The 27,460-nt window shown below is 46.2% G+C and overlaps 1 protein-coding gene across 1 annotated transcript; it reads left to right on the top strand.

The window, feature by feature from the left end:
- Positions 1 to 7,050: 7,050 nt before the first annotated feature.
- On the top strand, positions 7,051 to 17,284 carry LOC134362090 (thymidylate synthase-like). The gene is made up of 7 exons (XM_063077436.1): positions 7,051 to 7,255; positions 9,081 to 9,154; positions 11,644 to 11,818; positions 14,335 to 14,436; positions 15,248 to 15,423; positions 15,930 to 16,001; positions 17,125 to 17,284. Exons 1-7 carry the CDS (start codon positions 7,051 to 7,053, stop codon positions 17,260 to 17,262), a joined length of 942 nt encoding a protein of 313 aa, XP_062933506.1. The 3' UTR covers positions 17,263 to 17,284.
- The last annotated feature ends 10,176 nt before the right edge of the window (positions 17,285 to 27,460 follow it).

Raw genomic sequence — 27,460 nt, 5'->3', positions numbered from 1 at the left:
GGGGGAGGAGTCCGAGGGACGGGGGAGGAGTCCGAGGGACGGGGGAGGAGTCCGAGGGACGGGGGAGGAGTCCGAGGGACGGGGGACGAGTCCGAGGGACGGGGGACGAGTCCGAGCGACGGGGGAGGAGCCCGAGGGATGGGGGAGGAGTCCGAGGGACGGGGGCGGAGTCCGAGGGACGGGGGAGGAGTCCGAGGGACGGGGGAGGAGTCCGAGCGACGGGGGAGGAGTCCGAGGGACGGGGGACGAGTCCGAGCGACGGGGGAGGAGTCCGAGCGACGGGGGAGGAGTCCCAGCGACGGGGGAGGAGTCCGAGGGACGGGGGAGGAGTCCGAGCGACCGGGGAGGAGTCCGAGCGACGGGGGGACGAGCCCGAGGGGAGGAGCGTGAGCGACGGGGGAGGAGCGTGAGGGACGGGGGAGGAGCGTGAGGGACGGGGGAGGAGCGTGAGGGACGGGGGAGGAGCGTGAGCAACGGGTGACTAGTCCGAGGGACTGGGGAGAAGTGTGTGCGCCGGGTGAGAAGTGTGAGCGACGGGGGAGAAGCGTGAGCGACGGGGGACAAGCCCGAGCGATGGGGGACAAGCCCGAGCGACGGGGGAGAAGCCTGAGGAACGGGGATAAGTATGAGCGACGGGGGAGAAGTGTGTGCGCCGGGAACCCAAAAGCTGAAGTGTCTCAAGCTCTGATGTCCATGGACAGGAGAGAAGAGTGTGTCCCAGCTCCAGAAGATAAAGAGAGATTTGCCTTTTTTTCTGTCTTTTGTTCTTTCTGGGCCCCCAGCAGATTGGATGGTTCCTGCCCACACTGAGGGCAGGTCTTTCCCACCCAGGCCACTCAGACTCTCATACTAATCCCTGCTGGAAACACCCTCATGGACTCACCTAAAATGATAGCTATACCATGTTTCTTGGCATTCCTTGATCTAATCAAGTTGACACCTAGAATTAAGCTTCACACAGTAGAATGTGAGAACAAGTTTGATAGATGAGATAAGAAATCTAAGTTCCACAGAGAGAGTGCAACAGAGGCTCCAGAGGCTGAGCAGGGCCCACATCAAGTCTAACATAAAAGCAAGACACACACACTTAAAGTTCAGGACAGAGTGCAGGCTGGCTCAAGAGTGAGCAGCTGCTTGCAGAAAGTAAGTTTGATGCGAAGTAAAGTATGCACAGTTCAGCCTGCGAAGTGTGGGCTGCCTCCAGGAAAGTGAGCAGCAGCCCTGCCTTCTGCTGGGGTCCAGCTTTCATACTTTCTCCACCTAATGAATATCTGCTGAAGGGGGTGGCTCCCAGTTATGTAACATTTAGTCTTGCACATGCTCAGTTGGTCTCTTCCTGGAGCAAGTTCATTGGTCAAATCCTTTCACGTGTACCAGGCACATTCAAGAATGTTCTATGCTCTCTAGCACCTCTTACTGGAAGGTCGTTCAACACCAGGGTTATATAACCCCTCTCTACGGACCATGCCCAGCCACTGGATTTGCGTAAGCCAGCCCTTTGTGGTCTCATTTTCCCTGTGTTGGTGCTAAAAATAGGTCTAACTGCCAACAGTACCTTTCCTTCGGGGGAGAGCCCAGAGGAGGGGGCCTGAGACCTCAGGAAGTGGCTGGAAACCCAGAGGCCTGTTCTGATACCTGGTACCCAGGGAAACTGAGCACGTCCTCTATCACATCCATTCCTCCTTTGATGGAAACTTAGGTTGCTTCCACCTTTTATCTATTTAGAATAATGTTGCTTTGAACATGCGTACTGCATAGTTTCTTTGGGGGGGGGCGCTGGGGGTCTGGTTGGTGAGGGGAACCCAACCCTTGCTCTTGATGTTACAAGGCTGCGCTCTAACCATCAGAGCTAACCGGCCTGCCCCTGCATAGCTTCTTTTTAAAATTAACACTACAGTGCTCTCTTTTAACAAAGTCATACATATTTTATGAAAAACACAGATGTTTTTGGCTGACACTCAACTTCATAATTTGGACATTGGTGCAACATAATAATAGCAGAGCTATTTGTCAGAATATATCACTAAGGATTCCATTGGAATTTATATACGAGTATAGCCAGTCTTTCAAAATACAAAAAGAAATGTGATTAAAGGGAAGATTCTAAACATTTCAAGAACTTTCCACCCGCTCTTGATCTGTTAGATAGGAGGGCTTGTCAGAGAAAGTTAAGGGTTCACAGGCAGCCAGTTGAATGTAGACAACTCCAAATGAAGATAAAACCTTTCTTAAACCACAACCAAAGGCCATTAAAAAAAGGAATCCTGGATTCCTTGGTGTAGAATACACCTCAAATAGAGCCTCTTCAACTATACATTCCATATATTTGCTAGAGAAGATGCCAAAAAATAAGGCATAAAAGGAACCTATTTTCTAAGCAATGAGTTATCAAAAGCTTCTCGAGTGGAAAGGAAAGGAGGAGTCCAGTCTCAAAGCAGCTCAGTGATAACAAGCCTTTGTGCGCAGGCTCACCCGGGTTTTAGTCCTGGCAACTCTATTTTCTAGGTTTGTGACCTTAGGCAAGATCCTTCACCTCGCTAAACACCAGTGTCTTCATCTATAAAATGGTAACAGTTTTGTTTTATAGGGCAGTTGTGAGAACCACATGAAATAATCCATACTGTGTGGTACATGACAAACATCAATAAACGGTAGCTGCAATGATAAAAAAAGTATATATATATATACATATATTATATATATGTATATATTCACATATATATATTATTAAATATCTGACTCACAGTTGGCTCTCAAAAATGTTAGTCTCCTGCTCTACTTTACCTAATTTTACCAACACTTTTGAGAGTTTGTTGTGTGAAGAAAAGGAGGTTTTTCTAGACCAACAATCTTCAAATGTTTTTGATCTCTGATACTCCCTCAAAGGAAACTGAAAAAGTTACCTACACTCTTGCATGTGATTTTTCAGAGTAAATTGAAAGAGTGGCAAATTTTCATTTTTCCATGTATCGTAAATACCAGCATTTAAAAAATAAAACTATTTCATCCCTCTCTAAAATCTACCCAATGGAATCTAAATATCATAGCAACTTGATACTCAGCGTTATCCACTTAAACAAATATACAAACAAATTTTTCTTTAACAGTGAGAAATTTTTATCTCATTCCATTTTCTCTTAAACTCTTATTTTCAGTCTACTTTTCTCAGAGAATTTTATCTTAATTTAATGTATTTTTATGCTTAAACATCTTTTACTGATTGATCAATAAAATTAAACATTTTTAAATTTTAAAAATTAAAAATTTCCTTATTCCAAATCCTAGATATTAAATATTCATTTTTGGATTGATTTATTGTAATCATTATTTGTATATAATTGATCAAAATAACATAAATATATCACAAATTTCTATGACTATTAAACACTAAAATGTAAAAAAGGTAATGTTTTTAACAGAAATATATCTGTTAATGAGAAGAAAGAGCTTTTTATCCCCCAGTAAGTTTCATTTATCCATTAATAATTACTATTTCTCCCTAGGATGAGACAGGATTCAGCATCAATACCATCACTATTTTTTGTCTTTATACTACAGACACAAGCACTGTGGAACCTGCTGGCATAAATGCACTTACTCATTGGAATGCTCTTTCCCCAGATCCTCCTCTGCTGGTTTCTTCTCAGTACTCACATCCCAGCTCACATGTGACCTCAGTGATGTCTTGCCTTGTGACAGGATCTAAAGTCCCCGCTACTCAACCACTCTCCAGCCCTTTACCCAGTTATACTACTACCACAGCTCTTGTTGCTATCTGCAGTTATCTTATTTGTGTACTTATGTATTGTTGTCTCTGTTAGAAAATCAGTTCTATGAAGATAGGCACCTTGTCTGTCCTGATCCTTGTTGACATGTAGGAGGTGCTGTGATATGTTTATTCATGAATGAATGCATGAAGGATGTTTGTCTGAGAGGATCATTCATTCTAATCAACAATGATGGAGCAGCCACTTGGAAAGGAACCATCTCTCCCTATTATTATCAAACCAAGATCCTCCAAGGAAGGCAATGGAAGAGAAATCTGCACGTGGGCAGGGGAGCCTGCTCCTTTGTCTTGAGGCTCACTTTGTGATTCAGCTGATATTTGGCTGGGACAATTAAACCAGGCTGAAAATAAAACAAGGAAAATGAACACAGAGGTAACGTGTGACTGGATACCTCGGAACATTTTCAGCCTGGGATTCTGCCAGTGATTGAAAATGTGTGGGGACACTTTTTGGTTGGTGTAGAGTGAGAAAGACCTGCACTTGGTTGGCTTTCTGCAGGCCTGTGTCAAAAACCAAAATTACAAATTTAAAGATCTTGATTGCTTTTACTGTGGTTCTAAAATCAGGCAACAAATTATTCCATAAAATAGAAAAAGTGTTCCAAGGAGCAGAGCAGAGGAGGTTGGTTTTATGGACAGAAAAAGGCTGAAGAAGGCAGAAACAGAACAAAAAGCTTATTTATCATTTCAAAATAACTTTCCTTGTAAGGAAGACAGAATAGAAAAATAACTCACTAGTTAACATGAGGTTACTTCAGGATATCTCTCTCGTGTAAGACTTAAAACACAATGTAGAACACAGCCTTGTAACACCAAGCTTGGTCTTGGGTTCAGGCCCCCAAACCGGCCAGACAGAAAAAGAAAAAAAAAAAAAAAAAGAATTAGAGCAGAGGGAACTTCATTATTATACCTGTTGAGGATTAAAACTGGCCTGACCTTTGGGAAATTGGCTATTTCATTTTTCTGACTTCTCAGAAGGTCAGATCACAACCTAAGTGATGTGGAACTTAGCAGGATGGCTCTGTTTTGATTTTAAGCCTGGGCTGGTGGGGCCTTGTGCAATCACTTAGTCCAAAACAATGACTTCTGATCATTTTTATTTAACACACACTAAAGCTTTGCAATATGCAGGACAATTCCACCCAACAAAGACCAACCCCACCCAAAATGCTGAGAGAGTGCCTTCAAGACACTGCAGCTCCTGGCCCACCCAGCACAGTGCCCCCACCAGACATCTCAGCTTCTTACACCAGGGGCACTCTCAAAGTGGTCCAGCCCACTAGAGACACCTTTCCTGTCTAAACCCTATTTCTAAGTTCAAGTTTTCTGACTGAGCACCTATCTCTTCCCAAATGACCATCAGAAAACACTCCCACCCTGAAGATGGCCCACTCCCAACCTCCCTATCCAAAAAGTACAGTACAACATGTCAGGGCTCAGAACACACTACCCCAAAAGATAGCATCTTGCAATACTGAGTATTTCAAGCTGAAGGACATTGAGAAAACCGCAGAAGCAAGAAGGTCACTGTGACCTTCCTCCACCTTTCTCACCTGAAGCAGGCCGGAAAAGAATTCTCTGACCTAACTTCCCTGCAAGTAGGTCACAGGATCCTCATACCAAGGGTTCCTGTCCTTTACCCAGTGGCCAAGAAGAATCTGAACAAACAGGCCTTGCTAAGTTTCCTCCAGTTTACTGCCATTAGATCCTACCCTTTTGTCCTCCAATCACGCTTCTGCACAATTGTCCATAAAAATACAGTTTTCCCTGGGTCTTTGGGTATTCATTTCCAAAGACTCCTGTGTCATGCAAAGTTATATTAAATAAATTTGTTATGCTTTTCTCTTGTTAATCTTCCTTTGTTACAGGGGTGTCAGCCATGAATCTTGTGATAGGCGAGGAAAAGATACTACTTTTTCTCCCCTACATATTGGAGGTCCATCTTCCCAAAGAAGATACAGATGACTTTTAAAAGTTATTATCACACCGGTATGGAGGTGGGGTGGAGTTAGGTGGGGGAGGGGAAGAATCTAGGTTGACTCAGCAACGGCCAGCCTAGCATTGAGATGCATTAAATATGTTGAAAATACCTGCTATCCCATAACTCAATGCATTTCAGTTTACCTTTGTGAACGCTCTTGCAATCAAACAGCAATAGCATCAATTTTCCAAATACAGAGCTCATGAAATGTTTCCTGAAACACTTCCTTATTCTGCTCTTAGTTTTTTCCTCTCCAGCTAACCCAAATAAATGGTCAGTCGTTTTGTAGGCCATCTCTGCGATTCCATTTATTTTGTAAAGGCTTGGTGCCACATAAAAGCTTGCAGCATAGTTTTAGCCGACCTAATGAGGCAGGGCTGCAGATGAAAGACATTTTCTATATCTAACTTCTCCCAGAATCTCTTTTCCTGTCAGAGAATTTTAAACTTCACCTTGAAGGGTGCACTCAGCAGAAAGATTCTGCAATCTTACAAAGACAATAAACATGAGAAAACCATCAAACCCCCCATCGCCTTTATGGAATGTCAACAAATAGTGTTTAATAAGTTTCAGCAGAACTCACACCTTATTCTTCAAATCCTCACAGACCGGGGTTAAAATTATTGAGCACCTACTGGGTGCTCAAGAAACAGTTGTGGATGCAAAAGACTGCTTGTTGTATGTACAACACACTTGTGCATTTTAAATTCATTGACAAATAGTTCTGACTCACCAGGGTTCACATTATGAATATTCCACTAAAATTGGAAACCGTGAAAAACTTGGAAAAGTTCAGGCCATCATTAAATCAAGTAAAAATGCTCCATTCCTCCACTTTTCCAGCTGGAGGCCTCCGGTGAGGACGGGGAGCAGACAGAATTGCAAACCGCTCGCCAGCCTAGCCCTGGGTGTAGGAAGCAGCTCTCCTATCACAGGGCTTTGTTTGTTTTGCAGGTTGCACGAACACGTGCGGCTCGTCCGGGCTCCCCCGGCTTAGAGAACTTTGCAGCTAGAGCGGCCCTTCTCGGCCAAGGCACCAACATGCAAGTCCGGGATGTCTTTCAAGGCCACAGGCTCCTCCCGGATCAAATGGGCTAAATCCAGCGAGTTCTCGGGGGGCTGTGCGCGGTCCCGGGGGGCGGGGACGCGCGGGCCGCCAGGAAGAGGCGGGCGCTGCGGGCGGCGGGAAAAGGCCGCCCGGAAGGGGCCCGCCCGCCGCGCGCGCCGAGTTCCCGCCACCGTCCCGCCGCCCGCGTCGCTCGCGCCGCCGTCCCGCCGCGCCATGCCCGCCGCCGGCTCCGAGCTGCCGCGCCCGCCGTCGCCGCCCGCCGCGCAGGAGCGGGGCGCCGAGCCGCGGCCGCCGCACGGGGAGCGGCAGTACCTGGGGCAGGTCGAGCACATCCTGCGCTGCGGCTGCAGGAAGGACGACCGCACGGGCACCGGGACCCTGTCGGTGTTCGGCCTGCAGGCGCGCTACAGCCTCAGAGGTGACCGGCCGGGGGGACGGCGGGCGGGCGGGCTCGGGACGCGCGGGGCCAACCTTCGCCCCAACCCTGGGAGGCCGGGGGCACCCTCGTCCCCGCTTCGCACTCGCTGAAATGGGGGCGCGGATGAGGGCGTGATGGGCGTGCGGTGCCCCGGGGAGGAGTGGCAGCTGGCCGGTAAGCGCTCGTAACCACCCCGGTCACGCTGTCCCCGCCACAGCGGCCCGACCCCTAGTGGCGCGCCCGCCTGCAGGGCGGCGAGGGCTGCCTGGGCTTGCCCCGCGGTGGCGTGGAAGGCCCGCTGTCGCCTCGTCCTCTCCCTCCCCGTGGGGACCGTGCCGCTTTGCAGTTTTTTTGAAACCTGGAGCGTGGATGCTGCGGGCAGAGCAGCGGCGGCGGGAGCGGGCGGGCGGCGGGGCCGCACCTGCGGCTGCGACGTTCCCCGTCCAGCCCCGCGGGCCAGCGTTCCTCGTCAGCCTGGGGAGAGGAGCGGGAGAGGCGAGTGGAAGTGCTCGGGCTCCTTTCCTCTCCTGCTTTAAGGCAGGGGGCCCCAGGGAGGAAGCGTCTCTTGCGAATTGTGAGCGTCAGGCTTGCAGGGGACCAAGGGGCCCCGGGATCTGGGTGGGCCCGGACATGAGGCAGCAAAGCCCTTCTGAGTCAGACCCGCCGGGCATCGGCACGGAGCGCCTGCGGCGTCGGGGAGGGGACCCCTCCAAGGTGTTTAAGCCAGGGGTTAACACCGTCCTTGACGGTAAACGAAGAGCATCCTTGACACAAGGTGGAGAGTGGCTTTGAGTGGGGAAACCCGCTGTCGGTGAGGCAGAGTCACCGTAGTGGAGGGAAAACCCTCCACCCTGCACCCGTTCTAGAGACTGTGAAAAATAGATCAGCTGCTGGGTCACGATGTGCCTTGGACAGCTGGTGTGGGGGGACGGGGGTGTCTGGGCAGAGGGATCCACTTTCCTACAGCTTCAATGCCCAGTGGCCTCTGACAAGCCGCAGACTCCCTCTGCTTAGACGTTGGGCAAACTCCTTTACCTCTCCGTCTTCAGTTTCCCCATATGTTAAAAATGGAGGAAGTAATGCTCAGGAGGCAACACTGACAAAAGCAGGTGCTTGAAAAGTCTCTCCCTGTTACATGAATATCAGCTACACGGAGTAGGTACTGCATTTAAAGATGAGCTTTTACACTTTATTGCTTGTCCCCTTTGTCCCTTAACATGTGCAACTTCTCTATGACTCCTGGAGCCTGTAAAATGGAGATCCTAGTGGTCCCTCGAGGAAGGTTGTTTTGAGGATTAAATAGGATCTAAAGTGTTTAAACAGTTGCTGTTTTTGGTACACTAAAAACATAGGGTTAATTTGCTTTACAGGTATTTAAAAATATTCTTTAGTTTTAGGCAGTGTGGCATCTACTATTCCCTAGTCCTGAGCAGGTTTCTCTTGGGGGATCTTCATGGAATTAGTTGTGGAAGCCTTTGGGCTTTGCCCCGGGGCACATGTGAGTGTTCGCTTCACACCCATGTGGCAGGAGTCACACTAACTGGGGAGTGGATGGTAGCTTTTCCCCATTTCCACATTGGCATATCCCCATCTCATTGTGTGGAATTCCCGTGTCCAGTGGTCACCAGGACTCAGAAGGACTTCTCGGTCTGCATCATGTCACTGACTTGCCTTGTAGCCTGGGACCTCTACCTGCATTCCTGGCACCCACTTGCCAGGAGTCATAGTTTTCTGGGCGCCCCATTAGGGCCTTATGTCTTGGGTCAGTTTTCTCTGATAGAGAAAGTCTTCCCATCTCCAAACTATATGGCAAACTGTTTTTCAGATGAATTTCCCCTGCTGACAACCAAACGTGTATTCTGGAAGGGTATTTTGGAAGAGTTGCTGTGGTTTATCAAGGTAAAGAAGTCGCTACTATTGGAAGTCAACAGTATGTTCTCTACACAGCAGCTGGGGGAGGGGCCTTTTAAAAGTCAGATTATGTGACCTCAGCCCAAAGCCCTTAGTGGATCCCATTCACTTAATAAGAGCCAAGGTCCTTATCAGGGCCCCTTTTCCAGCTCTGGCCTTGGCTGCTGCTCTGTGCTCCACCCATCCTGGCCTCTGTGCTGATCTTTGAGCACATGGAGACATTCCCGCCTACAGCTCTGGCACTCACAGCTCCCACTCCCTGGAACATGTAGCCTGGCACCCTCACCTCCTTCGAGTCTCTCAGCAAGCCTTCCTTGATCTTATCCAAGAATGTGATTTCCCCACCTTCATCTGATGTATAATGTCAGTCTTCCCTTTCACCCATTAGAAGAGCAAAGGCAGACGATAAATAAATAAGCTGTGCTGTAAGCTCCATGAGGGCAGGGAACTTGTTTCTCATTCGTTGTTGCATCCCCAGGGCCTAGAACACAGCCCACCACATAGTAGGCACTCAAACTGGATTGATCACTGAATGTAGATACCAACTGATTTCCCATCTTCATATAAACTAGAAGAGTTTCTTCAGTAACAAGGTATGCCTCTTCCAAAGGACTGAGGAGGGGGCCGAGCCCGTGGCGCACTTGGTAGAGTGCTGCGCTGGGAGCGCGGCGACTCTCCCGCCGCGGGTTCGGATCCCATATAGGAATGACCAGTGCGCTCACTGGCTGAGTGCTGGTCACGAAAAAGACAAAAAAAAAAAAAAAAAAAAACAAAGGACTGAGGAGGTGCCTTGGGCAAGGGCTAGAGTGGTGTGATGACAGGCGGCAGCCACACCTGAGCTCTGTGTCCTGGTCCACGACCACTGATTTACTGTCCAGTGCTAGTCAGAGGGTGCCTGAGGAGACGGGCTTGGTTCTGGGCCATGCTAGAAGTTGGGATCCTGTCTGTAGAGCTCTTGGTGTGGCTTGTATAGTCTTGGGCCCTACCAAAGCCAAGACTTCTTACCCATTTTAGAAAGGTTTAGACTTAGATCCAACCCATCTTCGTTAGTTCTGTATTCCTGGGGTATTTGTTTGTGTTGATCTATCTCAACAGTGAGCCTCTGGTTCCAAATGCATTATCAGAAACCTCAGGAGAGGACCTTCAACTACCCAGAGCCTAGTCTGAACGGATGGAAAGGGGAGACTTTTGAAGCAGTATGTGAAACTTTGAGAAATGGCTTGTTGGAAGTGAAAAAATTAGGACAAACTCAACAATAGAAATGGAGGAAGTGAGGTGAAGTCCTTACCAAGACTGTCAAACTCACCTCTGACAGTTACTCTGCCGGTGACTCCATCAAATACAGGAGTCAGAATGTACCTGCACTGCAGCTAGGGATCTGTGGACAGAATGGAAGATAGGGCCACGCAATAGCTAGCATCTAATTAGATAATGCAGGCATTTTGCTTGCATTATCTAGTCCTCACAGTAATCGTATGTGACAAATACTGCTCACGTACTCTTTTACGGATGAGGATACTGAGGCTGGAGAAGGTAGGTGGAAGGGCCAGGCCCAGAGCCCAAGTGTACATGGCACCAAAGCCTTGCTTGTAACCATTCCAGCACAGTATGCCCAGAGGCATCAGAAACATATGGGGGTCTGTCCTTGACCTGGGTGCATAGTCTGGGTACAGGTTAGGATGTCATGGGCCAAATCTATTGGAATGAAATGTAAGAAAATAAACACAAGGCTTTGTAGTTGGCAAAAAAAAAAAAAACAAAAAAAAAAACCACAACTGTGTAAGTATACACGGGGTAAACATAACTTTAGAGTGGCACATATATGAATGAACTAAGGTCTAAATTTAGATCAGTGTGACTGATGATTGCCAGAAAAACTCATACTGTTTAGTCTGATCATTAGAAATATCCTACGTCGGGCTGACCCCGTGGCTCACTCGGGAGAGTGCGGCGCTGGGAGCGCAGCAGCGTTCCCGCCGCGGGTTCAGATCCTATATAGGGATGGCCGGTTGGCTCACTGGCTGAGCGCGGTCACAAAAAAGGACAAAAAAAAAAAAGAAATATCCTGTGTCAGGTATAAGATACACTGAACAGATTGCACACGAGGCTTTAAATTCATTTTGGGGTATCACGCTTAGACATAGAACATATTAGATAAACATCAGACTGTCAGATGAGATGGAAATATGTAAACAACTTGGAGGTGTTTAGTCTAGAAAGTTTACTCGAGAGGAATAGGAGAAAAGATTTGAGAGGGTGATTCCAAAAAAGGGATCAGACTGTCCTGTAGGCCCTCAAAAGTTTGGGCTGGGACCAGCCTGCTTGAAGATAGGACTGTCTGCACATGGTTGGTGTCAAGCACCTGTCCCCAGCATGTCAGCAGGGCTGGAGGCCTGCAGGGTGGGAGGCTCTTGGGATCAGTCCAGGTGGCACAGGACTCACTTGGATGCCTGCTCCACTCCTCTCATCTCTTCCAGGGATCCACAAATGCTAAAGAACTGTCTTCCAAGGGAGTGAAGATCTGGGATGCCAACGGTTCCCGAGACTTTCTGGACAGCCTGGGATTCTCCACCAGAGTAGAAGGGGACCTCGGCCCAGTTTATGGCTTCCAGTGGAGGCATTTTGGGGCAGAATACACAGACATGAATTCAGGTGAGGAGACAGAGGAATGCCTCCGATTTCCCCAGTGCCCTTCCTAGGCTGAGTTTGCTTCATCATTTCAGATAAAATCTGGGGGATAAGCAGTCATTGTCTGGGGAGCTCATGTATAATCTTGATGTTGTGAGAGGCTGTGCCAGGTTCATGTGGAGGAGCCACAACTAACCATGATGAAGGTCACATTATACTCTTATTGATTGGCATTTATTGGGTGCTTGGCACTTTCCATACCTGTAACATTAACAGATAGCTGCATGGTTGGTGTCTGTTGGGGAAGAGGATAGGAAGGAAGTTCATCTGTGGGACAGGATGCCCAGGTGCCTTGTGACAGCTTCAGTCACCCCTTTAGAGCACGCTGTAGGTGGCGCTGGTGTGATAGCACAGTGCCAGGGTCACCCTCTCTAACCCCCTCCGCTGGGACGGAGAAGAGTGAAACATCTCACTGCTGGATTTGATCGTCGTCCCAGTTGGCTGTATCACTTGCTGAGTGTCACAGAGCCCACCCCCGTCCTTTGGCTCTCCCTATTGCACCTGTCCTTAGAACAGGGGTTGCAAAAGCAAATGGGCACCTTGGATGCGAGTGCACGCAGGAAGTGACACTTTGCTGGCTGGGCAGAGACCAGCAAGCTGGAGGGTATGCATCTCATCTACAGGGGACAGTCACCTCACCTCCAGCCACTGGAGGGATTTGAGCCCAGTATTGTCAGAATTCCTCAGTCAAAGCCTAAAACCTGGCCTGGCTGGTTTAGCTGCATTGGTAAGAGTGCAGTGTTATAACACCAAAGTCAAGGGTTTGGATCCCCATACCGGCCAGCTGCCCCCCCAAAGAAACCCTAACATCTGCATTTAGGTGCCATCAGGAGATCTTTTAAATGTTGACAGCTTCAGGAACTTTAAAAATATTGTGTGGATCTGGAAACAATTCATAGAGGCAGAAAGTAGAATGGTGGTTACCAGGGACTGGGGGGGAAGAAGGAGCAGGGAGTTGATGTTTAGTGGGCACCGAGTTTCACTCTGGGATGGTGAAAACGTTCTGGAAATGGATAGTGGTGATGGCTGCACAACAACGTGCGTGCACTTAATGCCACTGAATCGAACACTTAAAATGGTCGGTTAAATTTTATGTGTGTGTACTTCACCACAGTAAAAACCCTGTGTGGGCTGAACTATTGCTGCGGGTCCGCCTTCTACAGGCTGTTAGCCTGTGACTGCTGTTCTAGAGCATCCTTCTTAGGACAAGAGGCTTCTCTCCTGGCTAGTGGCGCCTTAAATCCTGCCTAGTTTTCAATGATTTCTTGTTGCATAAGGGGCCTAATAAAATTATGGCCTTGGTTTAGAGTTGTATAAATGTCTAGCTGTTGGATTTCAGTGGGGGAATTTGTCTTTTTTGTTTTTAAATTTTTATTTGGAAATAATTATAAATTTGCAGGAAATTGCAAAAAAAAAAAAAAAAGTACAAGAGGTCTCCCGTAGCCTTCACCCAGTTTGCCTCCATGGTAATATCTTGTGTAACATGCTGCACAAATTAACATTGGTGCAATATGCAGAGTTATCAGATTTCACCAATTTTACATGCACTCATTTGTGTGTGTATGTGTGCAATTTTAGCACGTGTAGATTCATGGAACCACCACCAAATCAAGATACAGAAATATTCCATCATAGTTCATCTTTTAAAAATCTTTTATGCTACCTTTATTGGGATTGTGAGAGGGAGAGGACTTTCATCTGAAAAATTTGAGAACTGCTGGACTGTAATGTTGTCTGACACCAGTAAGTGGTAGTTTAACCAGAGCAGAATGAAGTTCTGTGCTTCAGTTAACCACTCACTGCTCAGTTTCCAGTTCCATCTTAGATGGAAGGCAAACAATTAAAGTCCAGAGACCAGAAATGGGAGAGAAGTACAAGGTCATGTACTCATTATAGAGGTTTCCTGATATTTACAGGTCAATTGTGTGTTTAGCTGTTGAACTGTAATGTAATTTTAGGTGGACTGTGGGCAGGATAGTTCCTAGGTCACAGAAAGGAACCCACAGTTCTGTTGGAATGTCTTTGGAATGCTGGATTCTATTTAGGATCCAATTCTTTCTGTGGGACAAGGATAAACTACCTTGTCAGTGAAGTGTAACAAGAATGATTGGTGGAAACAGAGGCTAAGTCTCATGGGGACCACTAGAAGAAACTAAGATTGCTGAGATTGGAGGGGTTAACAATAGAGGGAGGGGGAAGGACAGGAGGAGGCACCATGACAAACCAAATATTTAAAGGCCTCGTGTATAGAAAAGAAAATAAGACTTTGTCATGGCTCCAGAGGATAGACCCAAGAACTCAGATAGGGCCTTGAACTCAGCCAGAGATCTGAGAAACTTGCAGAATACACTGGATGTCTCGTAACTTTACATAAAGGGGGGATATTGTTGGAAAGGCTGTAACAGATGACCTCAAAGGCCATCTCCTGAGATGCTGTGATTAACGGATGTGTGTGTCCTCTCTTTCTGACAATTCTACAGATTATTCAGGTAAAGGAGTAGACCAGCTGCAAAAAGTGGTTGACACCATCAAAACCAACCCTGATGACAGAAGAATCATCTTGTGTGCTTGGAATCCAAAAGGTTGAAAGCATCCCAGTCTTTCTCTTTGGCACTAGCTGTACTGTTGGCACAAAGGGAAGCAATGTGGCATTGTGCAGAGGCACCGCAGGGCGGCAGGACCTGGGTACTGCCCCCAGCCACACAGTTGGTTGTGTGACCCCCAGCAGTTCGCAGTTCATCCCATTTTCACCTTCAGATCATGGAGCTGGGCCCAGAAGACGTTAATCTGTGTATATTTATACTCATTCTTACTCTAAAAAGAGCCCTTAAGTTGCCTATAAAATTACATGTAGGGTTTTAACATTTTAAATTGGAGCAGGTTTCAGGTTACCTCCAACTCATGTTAACACTTTTAACAATTATATTGTAAAACTGAACTCTTACCAGGGTGTAATAAATACCCAGAGTGGAATATTTGCATCTGCAATAAAGACAATACAGGACGGTGTGCCTGAAATGCCAGTTTCCTGTGGTCCCTGCAAATGAAATAATTCCTTCTGCATTTGTAGTTTGGTGCCAGGAAGGTTGCACAAATCCTTAATTTCAGCTTGAATGGAAGAGCATTGCCTCAGTTGTAAATGTACATCTGCAGAAATCTCATGCTGGTGGAAAGACAGGTCTCAGCTTCATACCAGCACTGCAGGGGTGGAGGGAATGAGCTGCTTTTGATGTGCCAGGAAGTTGAGGGTCATGGGCATTCTGCAGCTCAGTAGCTCTTCCTCAAGGTCTGAACCATGAGTTAGCTTCCGTTTGTCTCCTGTTTTACTTTGCCTATAGCTGAGTTCTTTCAAGCTGCCACCCCTCCTCATTTTCCTCCATGCTGGGTCCTCAGATCTCCCTCTGATGGTGCTGCCTCCGTGCCATGCCCTCTGCCAGTTCTACGTGGTGAACGGTGAGCTGTCCTGCCAGCTGTACCAGAGGTCAGGAGACATGGGCCTCGGCGTGCCTTTCAACATCGCCAGCTATGCGCTTCTCACGTACATGATCGCGCACGTCACAGGCCTGAAGGTGGGCTGCTCTTGGAGGGAAGAGCTGTTGCCAGCCTGGTGCCCTGACCTCTGAGTCTTTAACCTACAGAAATTAGCTGCAGAGAATTCAGTGTTTTAAAGTTTGATACGTGTAAATAAAACATTAACCGGCTCACTTTGTAACCTTTCATGGAGCTTTCTATCCTTCTGGTCTGTATATACAACAGGTGTATATAGGTTATTGTGGGATTGGTTTTTGGTTTTTGGAGGGGTGTGGGCAGCTGGCCAGTCCAGGGATCTGAACCGTGGACCTTGGTGTTAGCAACATTGTGCTCTAACTGAGCTAACAGCCAGCCCATGTGAGTTGCTTATAATACAACTTTCACGAATTAACTTTTCTCAAAAGCTACACTGGTTAAATTTTTTGTTTGTCTTTGAAAAGACTGGGGTGTCTGCATACTCTGTATAATGTGCTTTTAAATGAGGTATTTTAGGGTAATGGAATTAAAACTGACTGTTTTGATTTCTCCCATGGGGTTTATTTAGCCAGGTGACTTTGTACATACTTTGGGAGATGCACATATTTACCTGAATCACATCGAGCCGCTGAAAATTCAGGTGAGAATTGTACTTGTTACACTTGAGTTTGGGACCTTCTCTTGATAACAGGTTGATCTCTGGAACATCCCTTATGCAACAAGCATTCTACTCATCACTATGTCTGAGATAAAGATGATTGCTCCAACTGTGGGGCTTTAAATTGAAGGAAAGGTGGTGAGTGCATGGGCAAAAAACCTGAATGACCACAGGCACTTAACATGTCAGGTGCTGTAAGGTACTAAGCACCAGTACCAGAGAGGAAGAGCCACGTTTGGGACCATCCCAGACATGGCATTTTAACTTGTATTTTTGCTTGAAGGAGAATTGAAATGCAAATGTTTTTCCTTAATTTTATGCTAAATACGATATTTAGGTCTGAACTTTCCAAAGTCTGTCTTTTCAAATCCTTAGGTTATAGCAGTCAACAGATGATTTGAAATGGCAAATATTTAAGTATCTGTGTTTCATGAGCCCCACGACAAAAAGATTTAGAACCAAAAGTCTTTCAGCCCTTTCCAGATTAAATGTGATTTTTAAAAGTTACTCCTTTGAGGGGGCTTGGCTGCTTTTGAGTACAAGGTAACTTGGGACTTATTCAGATGCTTCTCTGTGGCTGTCTGCTCCAGTCGTGTTGGACACAATAACGTGAGGTTGTGATCTGTGTCCGCATCCTAATTGCCACTGTCTGTCTGTCTCAGGAATCCTGGCTTGCATCCCTTTCTGTTCACTCTTCAAAGCTATCATCTTTCCTTCCTCTTCTGCCAGAGACACTAGCGATAGGGATTATGGAACTCAAGTAACCATTCTGAGTGCTGCTGTAAGTTACAGATTGAAAAATAAAGACTATGGCATTGTCTTTAATAAATTTACCAAGTGATTACAAAAATTTATACCTGATGAGCCACCACCAGGCTCCTGACACTGTGAAATATAACAAAATACCCTTGACTCTTGATCTGTGTGAGAAAAGCAGTTGGTGATACTCCACCAGCGTTATGTAACCAGGGACAAGGCTTCTGTAGCAGTCCACCCTGTAGAATAACTTTGTTGATAAGACTGTTTCATGAAGTGACATGGCGAGCAAAATTAGAACAAGCGGTACAAATATGGCAAAATAATGGTCTTATTTTTTTGTTTTTAGCTTCAGCGAGAACCAAGACCTTTCCCGAAGCTCAAAATTCTTCGAAAAGTTGAGGCAATTGATGATTTCAAAGCTGAAGATTTTCATATCGAAGGGTACAATCCTCACCCAGCAATCAAAATGGAAATGGCTGTTTAGAGTGCTTTCAAAGGAGCTGTCTGAAGGATACTGCCTGACCTATCACTTATTATTCATTAATTTTTAAGGATATTGCCCTTGGCAAATAGAACTGTGCCAGTTCTTTTAGTAATAAAGGCCTTGAGTTTGGTTAACTCACTGACATTGTGTGCAAATGATGAGATTATGAATAAAGTGAGGAGAGTGAAAATTTATATACTTGAAAAAGTACATGCATTTCAACCCCACATGTTTGGAAAACATAGGAAAATCGTCAGGACCCCTCAGATGTTCAGAATTTTGTGGAGCATTTGATGTAAATGTGCACATATGCCCAGGTGTTCCTTGGTTATTGTCTAATGTAATTGCTCATGTGCACCCAGGTGTCCTGGGTTGTGGACTTAGGTATAAAGGACTAAAAGCTCTGATACACGGTGCTTCTCAGGACACTCCAGGAGGCTGCTAGGGTGGCTGCTTCTAGCTCTGAATAAAGCCTAATAATTTTTTAGCCATGGCTCCCAGGACCTTTTCCTATTACCTAGCTCGTAGACCTGTGCGTGAAGGGTTTGTGTCCCAGTCTGTACAATGGGCTTGAGGGGTCTGTAAGCCCTAGCCCTACCTTTACAATTAGCATAGTTGGCAGGATTCTGAGCATGTACAAGAGCTAATAGCCCCTTGGGAGGAGGAGGAAATGTGGCTGTCCTTGAGCATGTGGTGCCCGGTGGCCACTTTTCTGATGACCAGAGTCTGGCTACTACTCACTACACTGCAAGCCGATCAAGATTTGCAGAAGCAGAGTTGGAAGCATGGCTAATCATCCTGGAGGATGACGTGCAGCGACTGGCGATCCCTGTTCTTCACACCAGGGAGGATGACAAACCCGGTGGTGAGTTGGGGGAGACCATGCATCTCCAGGCGTGGCCTGTTGTGCATCAGAAAATGAAGTACGAGCAGCCGATGGGACCAGGCAGACAAGCGGTGGGCAATCCACTGGTGACCCAACTCACCACCTGTGTCCCCTATACCCAGGTTGAATTAGTTGACTTGGGGAGACAGTTCCAGCAGAAACGGGGAGCCCCTGGCTGCTGCGGTTATGGGACCTAGGGGTGGATAGTGCGATGTGCTCTGGTGAGGAGATGGAAAGATTGGCCTCCATCGCCATGCACCCGTCCCTGCGGCAGCAGCTGCAGAATAGCCACAGGTAGGCGCAAGGGCCAGGTAATCACTCCTTAACTGATTGGGTGAATGCAGCTGCCCGAACCATGTGGGCAAATGCTGGAGAGCTGCCCAAATTGTGAGTACATGGCAAACACATGCCGAGTTGGTTCAAATAATTCAGGAGCTGAGGAGGCAGCAGTCCGTGTTTAATGTGAACACCGTGGCCCAGACGATGAATGTTTTACAGGCAGCATGAGAGACAGTGCTGCAAAATGCCCTGTCAACATCCTTTGGGTCACCGATGGCCATACCGGCTCCATACATTGGTTGTCCTATACATAAAGTAACGACCATGATAGCCAGTCTGGGTGAAGTAGAGGAGAGGAGACAAGCAAAAGGGGTCCGAAAGGTGGCTAAGACCAAACCCCCAAGAAATGCTTGGGATTTTATCCTGAAGGGACCAAGCAAGACCAGCCATAAGTAGATGTGGCTTGACCTGCATGCAGCAGGGGTTAATAGCAAGAAAACTGGCCAGCAGCCAAATGTGGTCCTGTTTGCCTTGTGGCAGCAATTATACCCAGCACAGCATTTCACTAAATGTCCGGAAACAGGTAGCAAGATACGCCCAGTGGATTTAAAGGATTTTTTGGTGCTCCCAAGGAGGCAGATGAACTGTTCCATTTTGATTAGAGAGTAGGCCAAGGTGCTCGTCTTTTGGGGGTAGGCGAGGACTGAAGGCCTCATGTTGAACTGACAATACATTGGTCAAGGACAAATGTGCAGCATGTATTGGCATTGGGGGATACAGGTGCAGAATGTAGCCTGATATGTGGCAATCCAGATAAATTTCCAGGGGCCACAGTTCATGTAGAGAGCTATGGAGGACATACTATTGAAGTCAAAGCTGTGTCATTGCCATTGGGCATAGGACAGTTGCCCCCCTCATGTATACTGTATATGTATCCCCAGTCGCTGAATACATCTTGGGTATGGATGTACTTTATGGTTTGCACCTGCAAACAACAGTTGGAGAGTTTTGGCTGTGAATACGGACAGTAAAGCCTGTGTTACAGGGATATGTTAAACATGACCCACAGGTGCTACCCAAGCCAAGACATGTAGTTAATGTAAAGCAGTGTTGCCTACAAGGAGAACATGCAGAGATAAGTGCCACTATATTGGAGTTAGAGAAATTTGGCATAATTCATCTGGCTTATAGCCCATTTAATGCTCTGGTATGACCAGTGAAAAACCTGATGATACCTGGAGAATGACTATAGTCTATCGAGAACAAAACAAAGTACTGCCTCCTTTGCATACAGCCTGCCTTCAGTTCATGACTTGATGTGTCAGCTGATGGCTCAGCTGGGAACTTATCATGTATTGGACCTAGCAAATGCTTTTTTCTCTATTCCAACCTCAGCTGATAACCAAGATCAGTTTGCCTTCACCTGGGAAGGGAGGCAGTGGACATTTCAAGTATTGCCCCAAGGTTGCCTGCAAAGCCCAGTGATCTGCCATGGTTCTGTGGCTGGGGACCTAGCCAAGTGGACTAGGCCCAGCATGGTTACAATGTTTCACTACATTGATGATGTGTTACTAACCTGATTCTCTTACAGATTTAACCCAGGCAGCTCCAACGCTGCTAAGTCATTTGGAACAACGTAGGTGGGCCACGAACACAGCCAAAGTGCAAGGACTTGGGCTGTCAGTCAAATTTTTGGGAGTGGTCTGGTCGGGTAAGATGATAGTCATCTCAGAAGCTATTTTTGACAAGATACAGACATACCCTTGGCCCACAACCGTAGCTCAGCTACAGACATATTTGGGACTTCTGGGGTATTGGAGAGCTTTCGTACCCCATATGGCCCAAATGGCATGCCCGCTGTATGCACTAACAAAGGAGCCCCCTGGGATTGGACTGAGGAAGTAGAATGGGCTATCCAGGCTACAAAAAGGGCAGTACAGCAAGTACAGACTTTACAAGTGGCTGATCCCACTAAGCCTTTTGAATTAGACGTACATATAACCCAAGTAGGGTTAGGATGGGATTTATGGCAGAGACAAGACTGATTTTGAACACCTGAAGGATTTTGGTCTCAGCAGTGGAAGGGTGCTGAAGTGTGTTATTCTCTAATAGAGAAATAGCAGCTGTGTATTCTGCCCTGATGGCTACTGAAGCTATCACAGGAACTGCCAGAGTCCTAGTAAAGACGACATACCCCATAACAGGTTGGCTGTGCACGTGGGCAACTGCCCCTACACCGGGCATAGCTCAGACTCCCACTCTGTCTAAATGGGGAGCATATATAGAACAAAGAAGCTCTGTGTCAACAAGTCCTCTGTCTAAACAGTTTTGGACTATGCTAGCACCAGTAGAGGTTGTAGAGGAAATTTTGACACAACTCTTATCCATGGAGGTCAAGGCCACACCTTTCCATGAGGGATAGGGACCTATTATGGAGCAAGCTTGGTATGCAGATGGCTCTAGCATGGGACTCTCAGCATCGTGAACAGCTGTTGCTGTCCAGCCCTTAACAGATACCATGTGGTATGAAAATGGCACAGGGCAAAGCAGTCAATGGGCTGAACTGAGAGCAGTATGGATGGTGATAAAAAATGAGCGTGGGCCATTGTTTAACCCTTTTTTTTTTTTCTTAAGATGACCGGTAAGGGGATCTCAACCCTTGGCTTGGTGTTGTCAGCACCACGCTCAGCCAGTGAGCAAACCGGCCATCCCTATATAGGATCCGAACCCATGGCCTTGGTGTTATCAGCACCGCACTCTACCGAGTGAGCCACGGGCTGGCCTTAACCCTTTAGATCTCTACTTGGAAATATCAACAGTGGATGGTAGGCCACAGGCCCCTGTGGGGACAAGCCATGTGAAAAGAGTTATGGGAATTGAGACATGAGAAAGAAGTAACTCTTTGCCATGTCACAGGACACTTCCCTTTAGCTAGTCCACGCAATGACGAGACCGATGCCTTGGCTAAGTTAAGATAGCTGGAGAGAGCCCCAGCTACTGATGTAGCCCAGTGGTTGCATCGACAAATGCAGCATGCTGGCAGTAAAACCATGTGGATGGCAGCTCAAAGATGGGCCCTGCCTATAAAATGGGAAGTTGTAGTGAACGCCTGTTGCATTTGTCCAGTATGCACTTAAGAGAGTCCACACCCCCGACGGGTGCCGCATACAGGGATGTGCAAATAACTCGAGGTAGAGTGCCCCAACTCAATGGCAAATGGACTTTGTCAGACCACTGCCAAGGTCAGAGAATTCCAGATAAGTCTTCACAGCTGTTGATATGGCTATTAGTCTTCTGTTTGTCTGGCCTTGTAAGCCCCCAGACCAGGTAAGCACTGTGAAGGCACTGAATAGCCTTACAGCCATGTATGGCCAGCCTCCAGTCACAGAGAGTGATCATGGAACCCACTTTACTGGGCATGAGGTACAGAAGTGGACTTCCCAGTTGTCTATTCAGTGGAAGTTACATATGCCATATCATTCCCAGGCAGGGGGAATGATTGAAGAACACAATGGTCTTTTATAAAAGGGACTAAGGCTATTCACCCAACCCCCATCCATGAAGGTGTGGACATGGCGGTTATGGCCGACAGGATTCTAAATGAGAGATCCCGCAGGGGCGGACCCTCTCCAGTGGAAGGTCTGTTGCATGGGGCCACAGCACCTATACAACTGCAAGTCACTACAGTTTTTGGAACCAGGATATGGCAAGAATGGAAATATTCTTATTGGCCCCAACCTGTTCGCAGGAGGGACAGACAGCTCCCCACATATGCTGGGTAGGCCTAATAGGGCCTTGTGGGAAAGAATTAGAAGGAGACTTGCAAGTTTCACCTTGGGTGACAAGTACCTGGCCTCCCCGAGTAAAGGTAACATGGCCTGGAACAGATAAGCACTCTCTTCCAAGGGTACATTCGTATTATCATTATGGCCAATTATGAGTTCCTCTATACTGTTACGTGTAGAACCTACAGATCCAACAGTGTTAGCGGATAACGTATGGTATCATAAACCAAGTGAGATACTTATTCCTGCAACCATCCTTTCTCAGGATGGCAAACTGGCATGTACCTACCAGAGGGGTGAGAACTCCCCCTATTGGTACCAATAACCCTCTGTCTTTCACCCATAGTGTTGTGGCTGCAGGCACCAGAGTCAACTGGGTACATACATACATTTGTGTGGCCAATGTGTCAGCTTGCTGCATATGCACTGAACTCCCCATCAGTATGGCTACAGGATTCCCATGGAAATCACCCCAATGATGACTACTAACCAGACGTGTGGCTAATAGTTGAAACGATACAACTACAGGACATGCCTTAAGGCATACTGAATAGACAATATGTTATATGAGAGTAAGGGTCATTTATCCTCTCTAAGGGAACATTGTGGAAGATTCTGAAGGAGTAGATTGTACGGTGAGGGACCCTGAAGAGGTGGATTGTATGGAAAATATAGGAAAATGGTCAGGGCCCCTCATGTTCAGAATCTTGCCTAGCATTTGATGTAAATATCCATGTGCGCCAAGGTGTTCCTTGACTATTGACTAGTGTAATTGCATATATGTGCCCAGGCGTCCTGGGTTATGGACCTAAGTATAGAAGACTAATGGCTCAGATACACACGCCACACACACACACACACACACACACACCACTGGCTCCTCGGGACACTCTGAGAGGCCACTAGGGTAGCTGCTCCTAGCTCTGAATAAAGACTATTAATATTTTACCCATGGCTCCCAGGATCTTTTCCTATTACCTAGCTCATGGACCTGTGTGTGAAGGGTTTGTGAACCAGTCTGTATCATGCTTGAGGGGTCTGTGAGCCCTAGCCCTAGCAATCCAAACCTGCTCTCCCCAGGCCCAGTTTTGTTTTTTAGAATGTCACACAGCACAGGTCCAGAGTAAGGGACAGGCTTTTATTTATTTTATTGGTTATGAATATTCATAAGATACAAAGCTGACTGTCACTAATCGTACCCAAGATGTGAGGGTCAGATTCATATTGGCAGTATACCCCTTACCACAAATTGCATTTGTACCCTGTGTCCCCCACCCAATTATCCCCAACCTCCCACTCTCTTCCCCTTTCCCCCCCCAGTCCACTTTGTAGTCCAAAGAATGTTCTCCCTCTGCAAGTCCAATGCACTACTGTGGTCTTCCTTTCCTTCCTTCCTTCTCTCTTAGCTCCCACATGAGTACAGGTGGTATTTATCCCTCTGTGCTTTGCTTATTTCACTCAACACAAGTTTCTCTAGGCTCATCCATGCTGTTGCAAATGGGAAAATTTCACTCTTTTATTGCAGAGTAGAATTCCATGGCGTATATATACCACAGTTTCCTTAACCAATCATCCATCAATGGATATTTAAGTTGGTTCTGTGTCTTGGCTATTATAAACAGAGCTGCAGGGCTGGCCTGTGGCTCACTTGGGAGAGTGTGGTGCTGATAACACCAAGGCCATGGGTTCGGATCCCTATAGAGGGATGGCTGCTTAGCTCACTTGGGAGAGCGTGGTGCTGACAACACCAACTCAAGGGTTAAGATCCCCTTACCACTCATGTTTTAAAATAAAAAATAAATTAGTAGAGCTGCAATGAACAAGGGAGTGCAGGTGTCCCTTCAACATGATGATTTTCATTCCTCTGGGTATACACCCAGAAGTGGGATTGCTGGATCGTATGGAAGATCTATCTGCAGTTGTTTGAGAAAACTCCATACTGTTTTCCATAGTGGTTGTACTAATTTACAGCCCCACCAATAGCATAGGAGTGTTCCCTTCTCTCCGCCAGCATTTGCTATTCATGTCTTTTTGATTATAGCCAGTCCAACTGAAGTGAGGTGGTATCTCGGTGTAGTTTTAATTTGCATTTCCCTGATGACTAGTGATGTTGAGCATTTTTTCATGTACCTGTTGGCCATTTGTATGTCTTCCACTGAAAAATGTCTATTCAGCTCCTCTGACCATTTTTTAATTGGGTTATTTGTTTTTTTACTGCATAATTGCTTGAGTTCCTTGTATATTATGGATATTAATCCTTTGTCAGATGCATAGTTAGCAAAAATTTTCTCCCACTCTGTAGGTTGTCATTTCACTCTGTTGATTGTTTCCTTTGCAGTGCAGAAGCTTTTGAGTTTGATATAGTCCCATTTGTTTATTTCTTCTTTTACTGCTTGTGCTTTTGGGCTCATGTTCATAAAGTCTGTGTCCAGACCTAGTTGCTGAAGTGTTTCACCTATATTTTCCCGTAGTAATGTTATAGTTTCAAGTCTTATACTTAAGTCTTTAATCCATTTTGAGTTGATTTTAGTGTATGGTGAGAGGTGAATGTCTAGTTTAATTCTTCTACATATGGATATCCAATTTTTATTATCCTTTAATTTTTTTTATCCTTCATGATAAAGACTCTCAATAAATTAGGTATAGAAGGAAAATAGCTCAACACAATAAAAGCCATCTATGACAAGCCCACTGCCAGTATCATTCTGAATGGGGAAAAACTGAGGGCCTTTCCCTTAAGAACAGGAACAAGACAAGGATGCCAACTCTCACCACTTATATTTAACATAGTACTGAAGGTACTAGCCAGAGCAATCAGGTAAGAGAAAGAAATAAGGAAATCCAGATTGGAAAAGACAAAGTCAGACTTTCCCTATTTGCAGGTGACATGATACTATATATAGAAAAACCTAAGGACTCTCTCAAAAAGCTCCTAGAGCTGGTTAATAACTTCAGCAACATTGCAGGATACAAAATAAATGCCCCCAAATCAGTTGCACTTATGTACTCAAATAATAAACTAACAGAAAGAGAAATAAAGAAATTAAGCCCATTTACAATTGTCATGGAAAAAAAAAAAAAAAAAAAACCTAGGGATCAATTTGACCAAGGAGGTGAAAGACCTCTACAATGAGAACTACAAACCACTTCTGAAAGAAATTAAAGACACAAAAAGAAGGAAAGATATTCAATGCTCTTGGGTTGGAAGAATTAACATTGTGAAAATGTCTACACTACCCAAAGCAATCTACAGATTCAATACAATACCCATCAAAGTACCAATGACATTCTTCACAGAAATGGAAACAACAATCTTACACTTCATACAGAACAACAAAAGACTGCAAATAGCCAAAGCAATCCTGAGCAAAAAATAAATAAATAAAAATAAAGCCAGAGGCATAACATTACCTGACTTCAAATTATACTACAAAGCTATTGTAACAAAAACAGCATGGTATTGGTATAAAAATAGACATTAAGACCAGTGGAGTAGAATTGAGCACGCAGAAATCACCCCTCAGGCTTACAGCCATCTGATATTGGACAAAAGCAACAAAAATCTACTATGGGGAAAAGACTGCCTCTTCATCAAGTGGTGCTGGGAAAACTAGGCCCAGGTTCTAAGGTCGTGCTGTCCCCCACTGCCTGTCTACTTTTTCCACTTTCCCCCTAGAATTACAGCCCAGCTCCGGGGGGACCACAAAGCTCTGCTCACTGCCTATCACTGCAAAGCTGATGCAGGCTCTTATCCCCAGAAGACTCTAGAAGACACCATCCAAACGACAGAGCAGGAGCCACCTTGGGCTACTCAGTTTGAGTGTTCATCTGCCATACAGACTTTCAGAATAACGTGGCAGATGTTTATTTCTGGCTTCACCGAGAGATGGCTCATGCCTTTGACTCCCACTTTTTGACCATGGCCTACTGAGACATGGCTCCTAACATAGAAACCAAAGACTGCTCTCAGGACTGTGGACATGCTGGGGGCCCTGCCTCTCCCTGAAGCCTCAGGTTTCCATGGAGATAGGTTGTTTGAGAACTGGTGATACAGACACCCCTGAACCCATCTTCATGACAAAAATCCAGAAATCACCAATATTCATGGAGATACTTAGGCCATAAAGAATGACCCAACTGGTTAGGAGCAAGCAGTGACTCAGAATGACCATGGACAATACACACCCACAAGGGCCCACAACACCTGAGGCCCCACTCAATACATGAAGAGTACCCAGCACACATACCCACTGACACCTGAATGTTCTTGCTTCACACCAACTTTTGTTCATACATCCTCAACACACACACACACACACACACGTACACACACACACACTAGTGATGTGCTGGCAAATGCTTCATAAAATGTCTTCCTGGAAGAGGTGTAAAGGCCTTGATTTGTGGTGTTTACCTGATATTAATACCCCAGTAGGACTGATTTCAAGCAACCAACCTGATGCCACTGGACACAGCAAAGAAGAGATGTGCAGCATCAGCAACCCAAAGCTGGTACAAGACAGCTCCAGCACACTCGTGTCCTTATCAATATGTGCACACGATCTACCTGCACCCCAAGTATGACCTGCAACTCCCATGCCAAGCATGCAAATAAAACCACTGTATACCTGCAGAACATACATTCCCACATATCCTGAACACGTTCAACTGCTACCTGCACCCTGAGCTCATGGACAGACCATTTCTTACTAACTACATTTTTATAGACCGAAGTCTACCCACTGTGAATGGTTACACACCACTCCTACAACTATACACACACACACACACACACACACACACACACACATTGATGCCTGAATACAAACATGTACGACAAACACACTGCCCATACATACACAATCAAAACCCTATATGCACAGGCTCTTGCAAACCACCATGTATACAAACAATTGTCTCATGCACCACTCTATCCCAAAAAAACCCACACGCAATTCCACAGCTCTGACAAACACATACTCTACAATTCCTGAATGCACACACAACCTACACAGCCTGTTTCCAAACACAGACTCAGATACTCCCACATCTCCCAGAATACAATACATAAGCCCCCAAAACTCAAATGCACATATGGCCACAAACAACCCATACTTAGCAAATACATGTAAGTCCACCTCACAAACAGTGAGAACACCCATACAAGTGACACTAAATTCTGCAAGTATTACATTCCAGATCAGATACAGGGGACCCCTAAAAGTCTTGATATACTCACGCACCCCTT

Source organism: Cynocephalus volans, chromosome 13 (genome assembly GCF_027409185.1).
Source record: "Cynocephalus volans isolate mCynVol1 chromosome 13, mCynVol1.pri, whole genome shotgun sequence".
Classification (NCBI taxonomy): domain Eukaryota; kingdom Metazoa; phylum Chordata; class Mammalia; order Dermoptera; family Cynocephalidae; genus Cynocephalus; species Cynocephalus volans.
This window is presented reverse-complemented; position numbering and strand designations above follow the sequence as displayed.

What these genes read in the sequence shown, in the direction of transcription:
- LOC134362090 (XM_063077436.1), top strand. Translation starts at nt 7,051, where the DNA reads ATGCCCGCCGCCGGCTCCGAGCTGCCGCGCCCGCCGTCGCCGCCCGCC. An exon ending in GGCGCGCTACAGCCTCAGAG is followed by an intron (nt 7,256 to 9,080) that starts GTGACCGGCCGG and finishes ACTGTTTTTCAG; the next exon opens with ATGAATTTCCCCTGCTGACA. An exon ending in TCGAGCCGCTGAAAATTCAG is followed by an intron (nt 16,002 to 17,124) that starts GTGAGAATTGTA and finishes TTTTGTTTTTAG; the next exon opens with CTTCAGCGAGAACCAAGACC.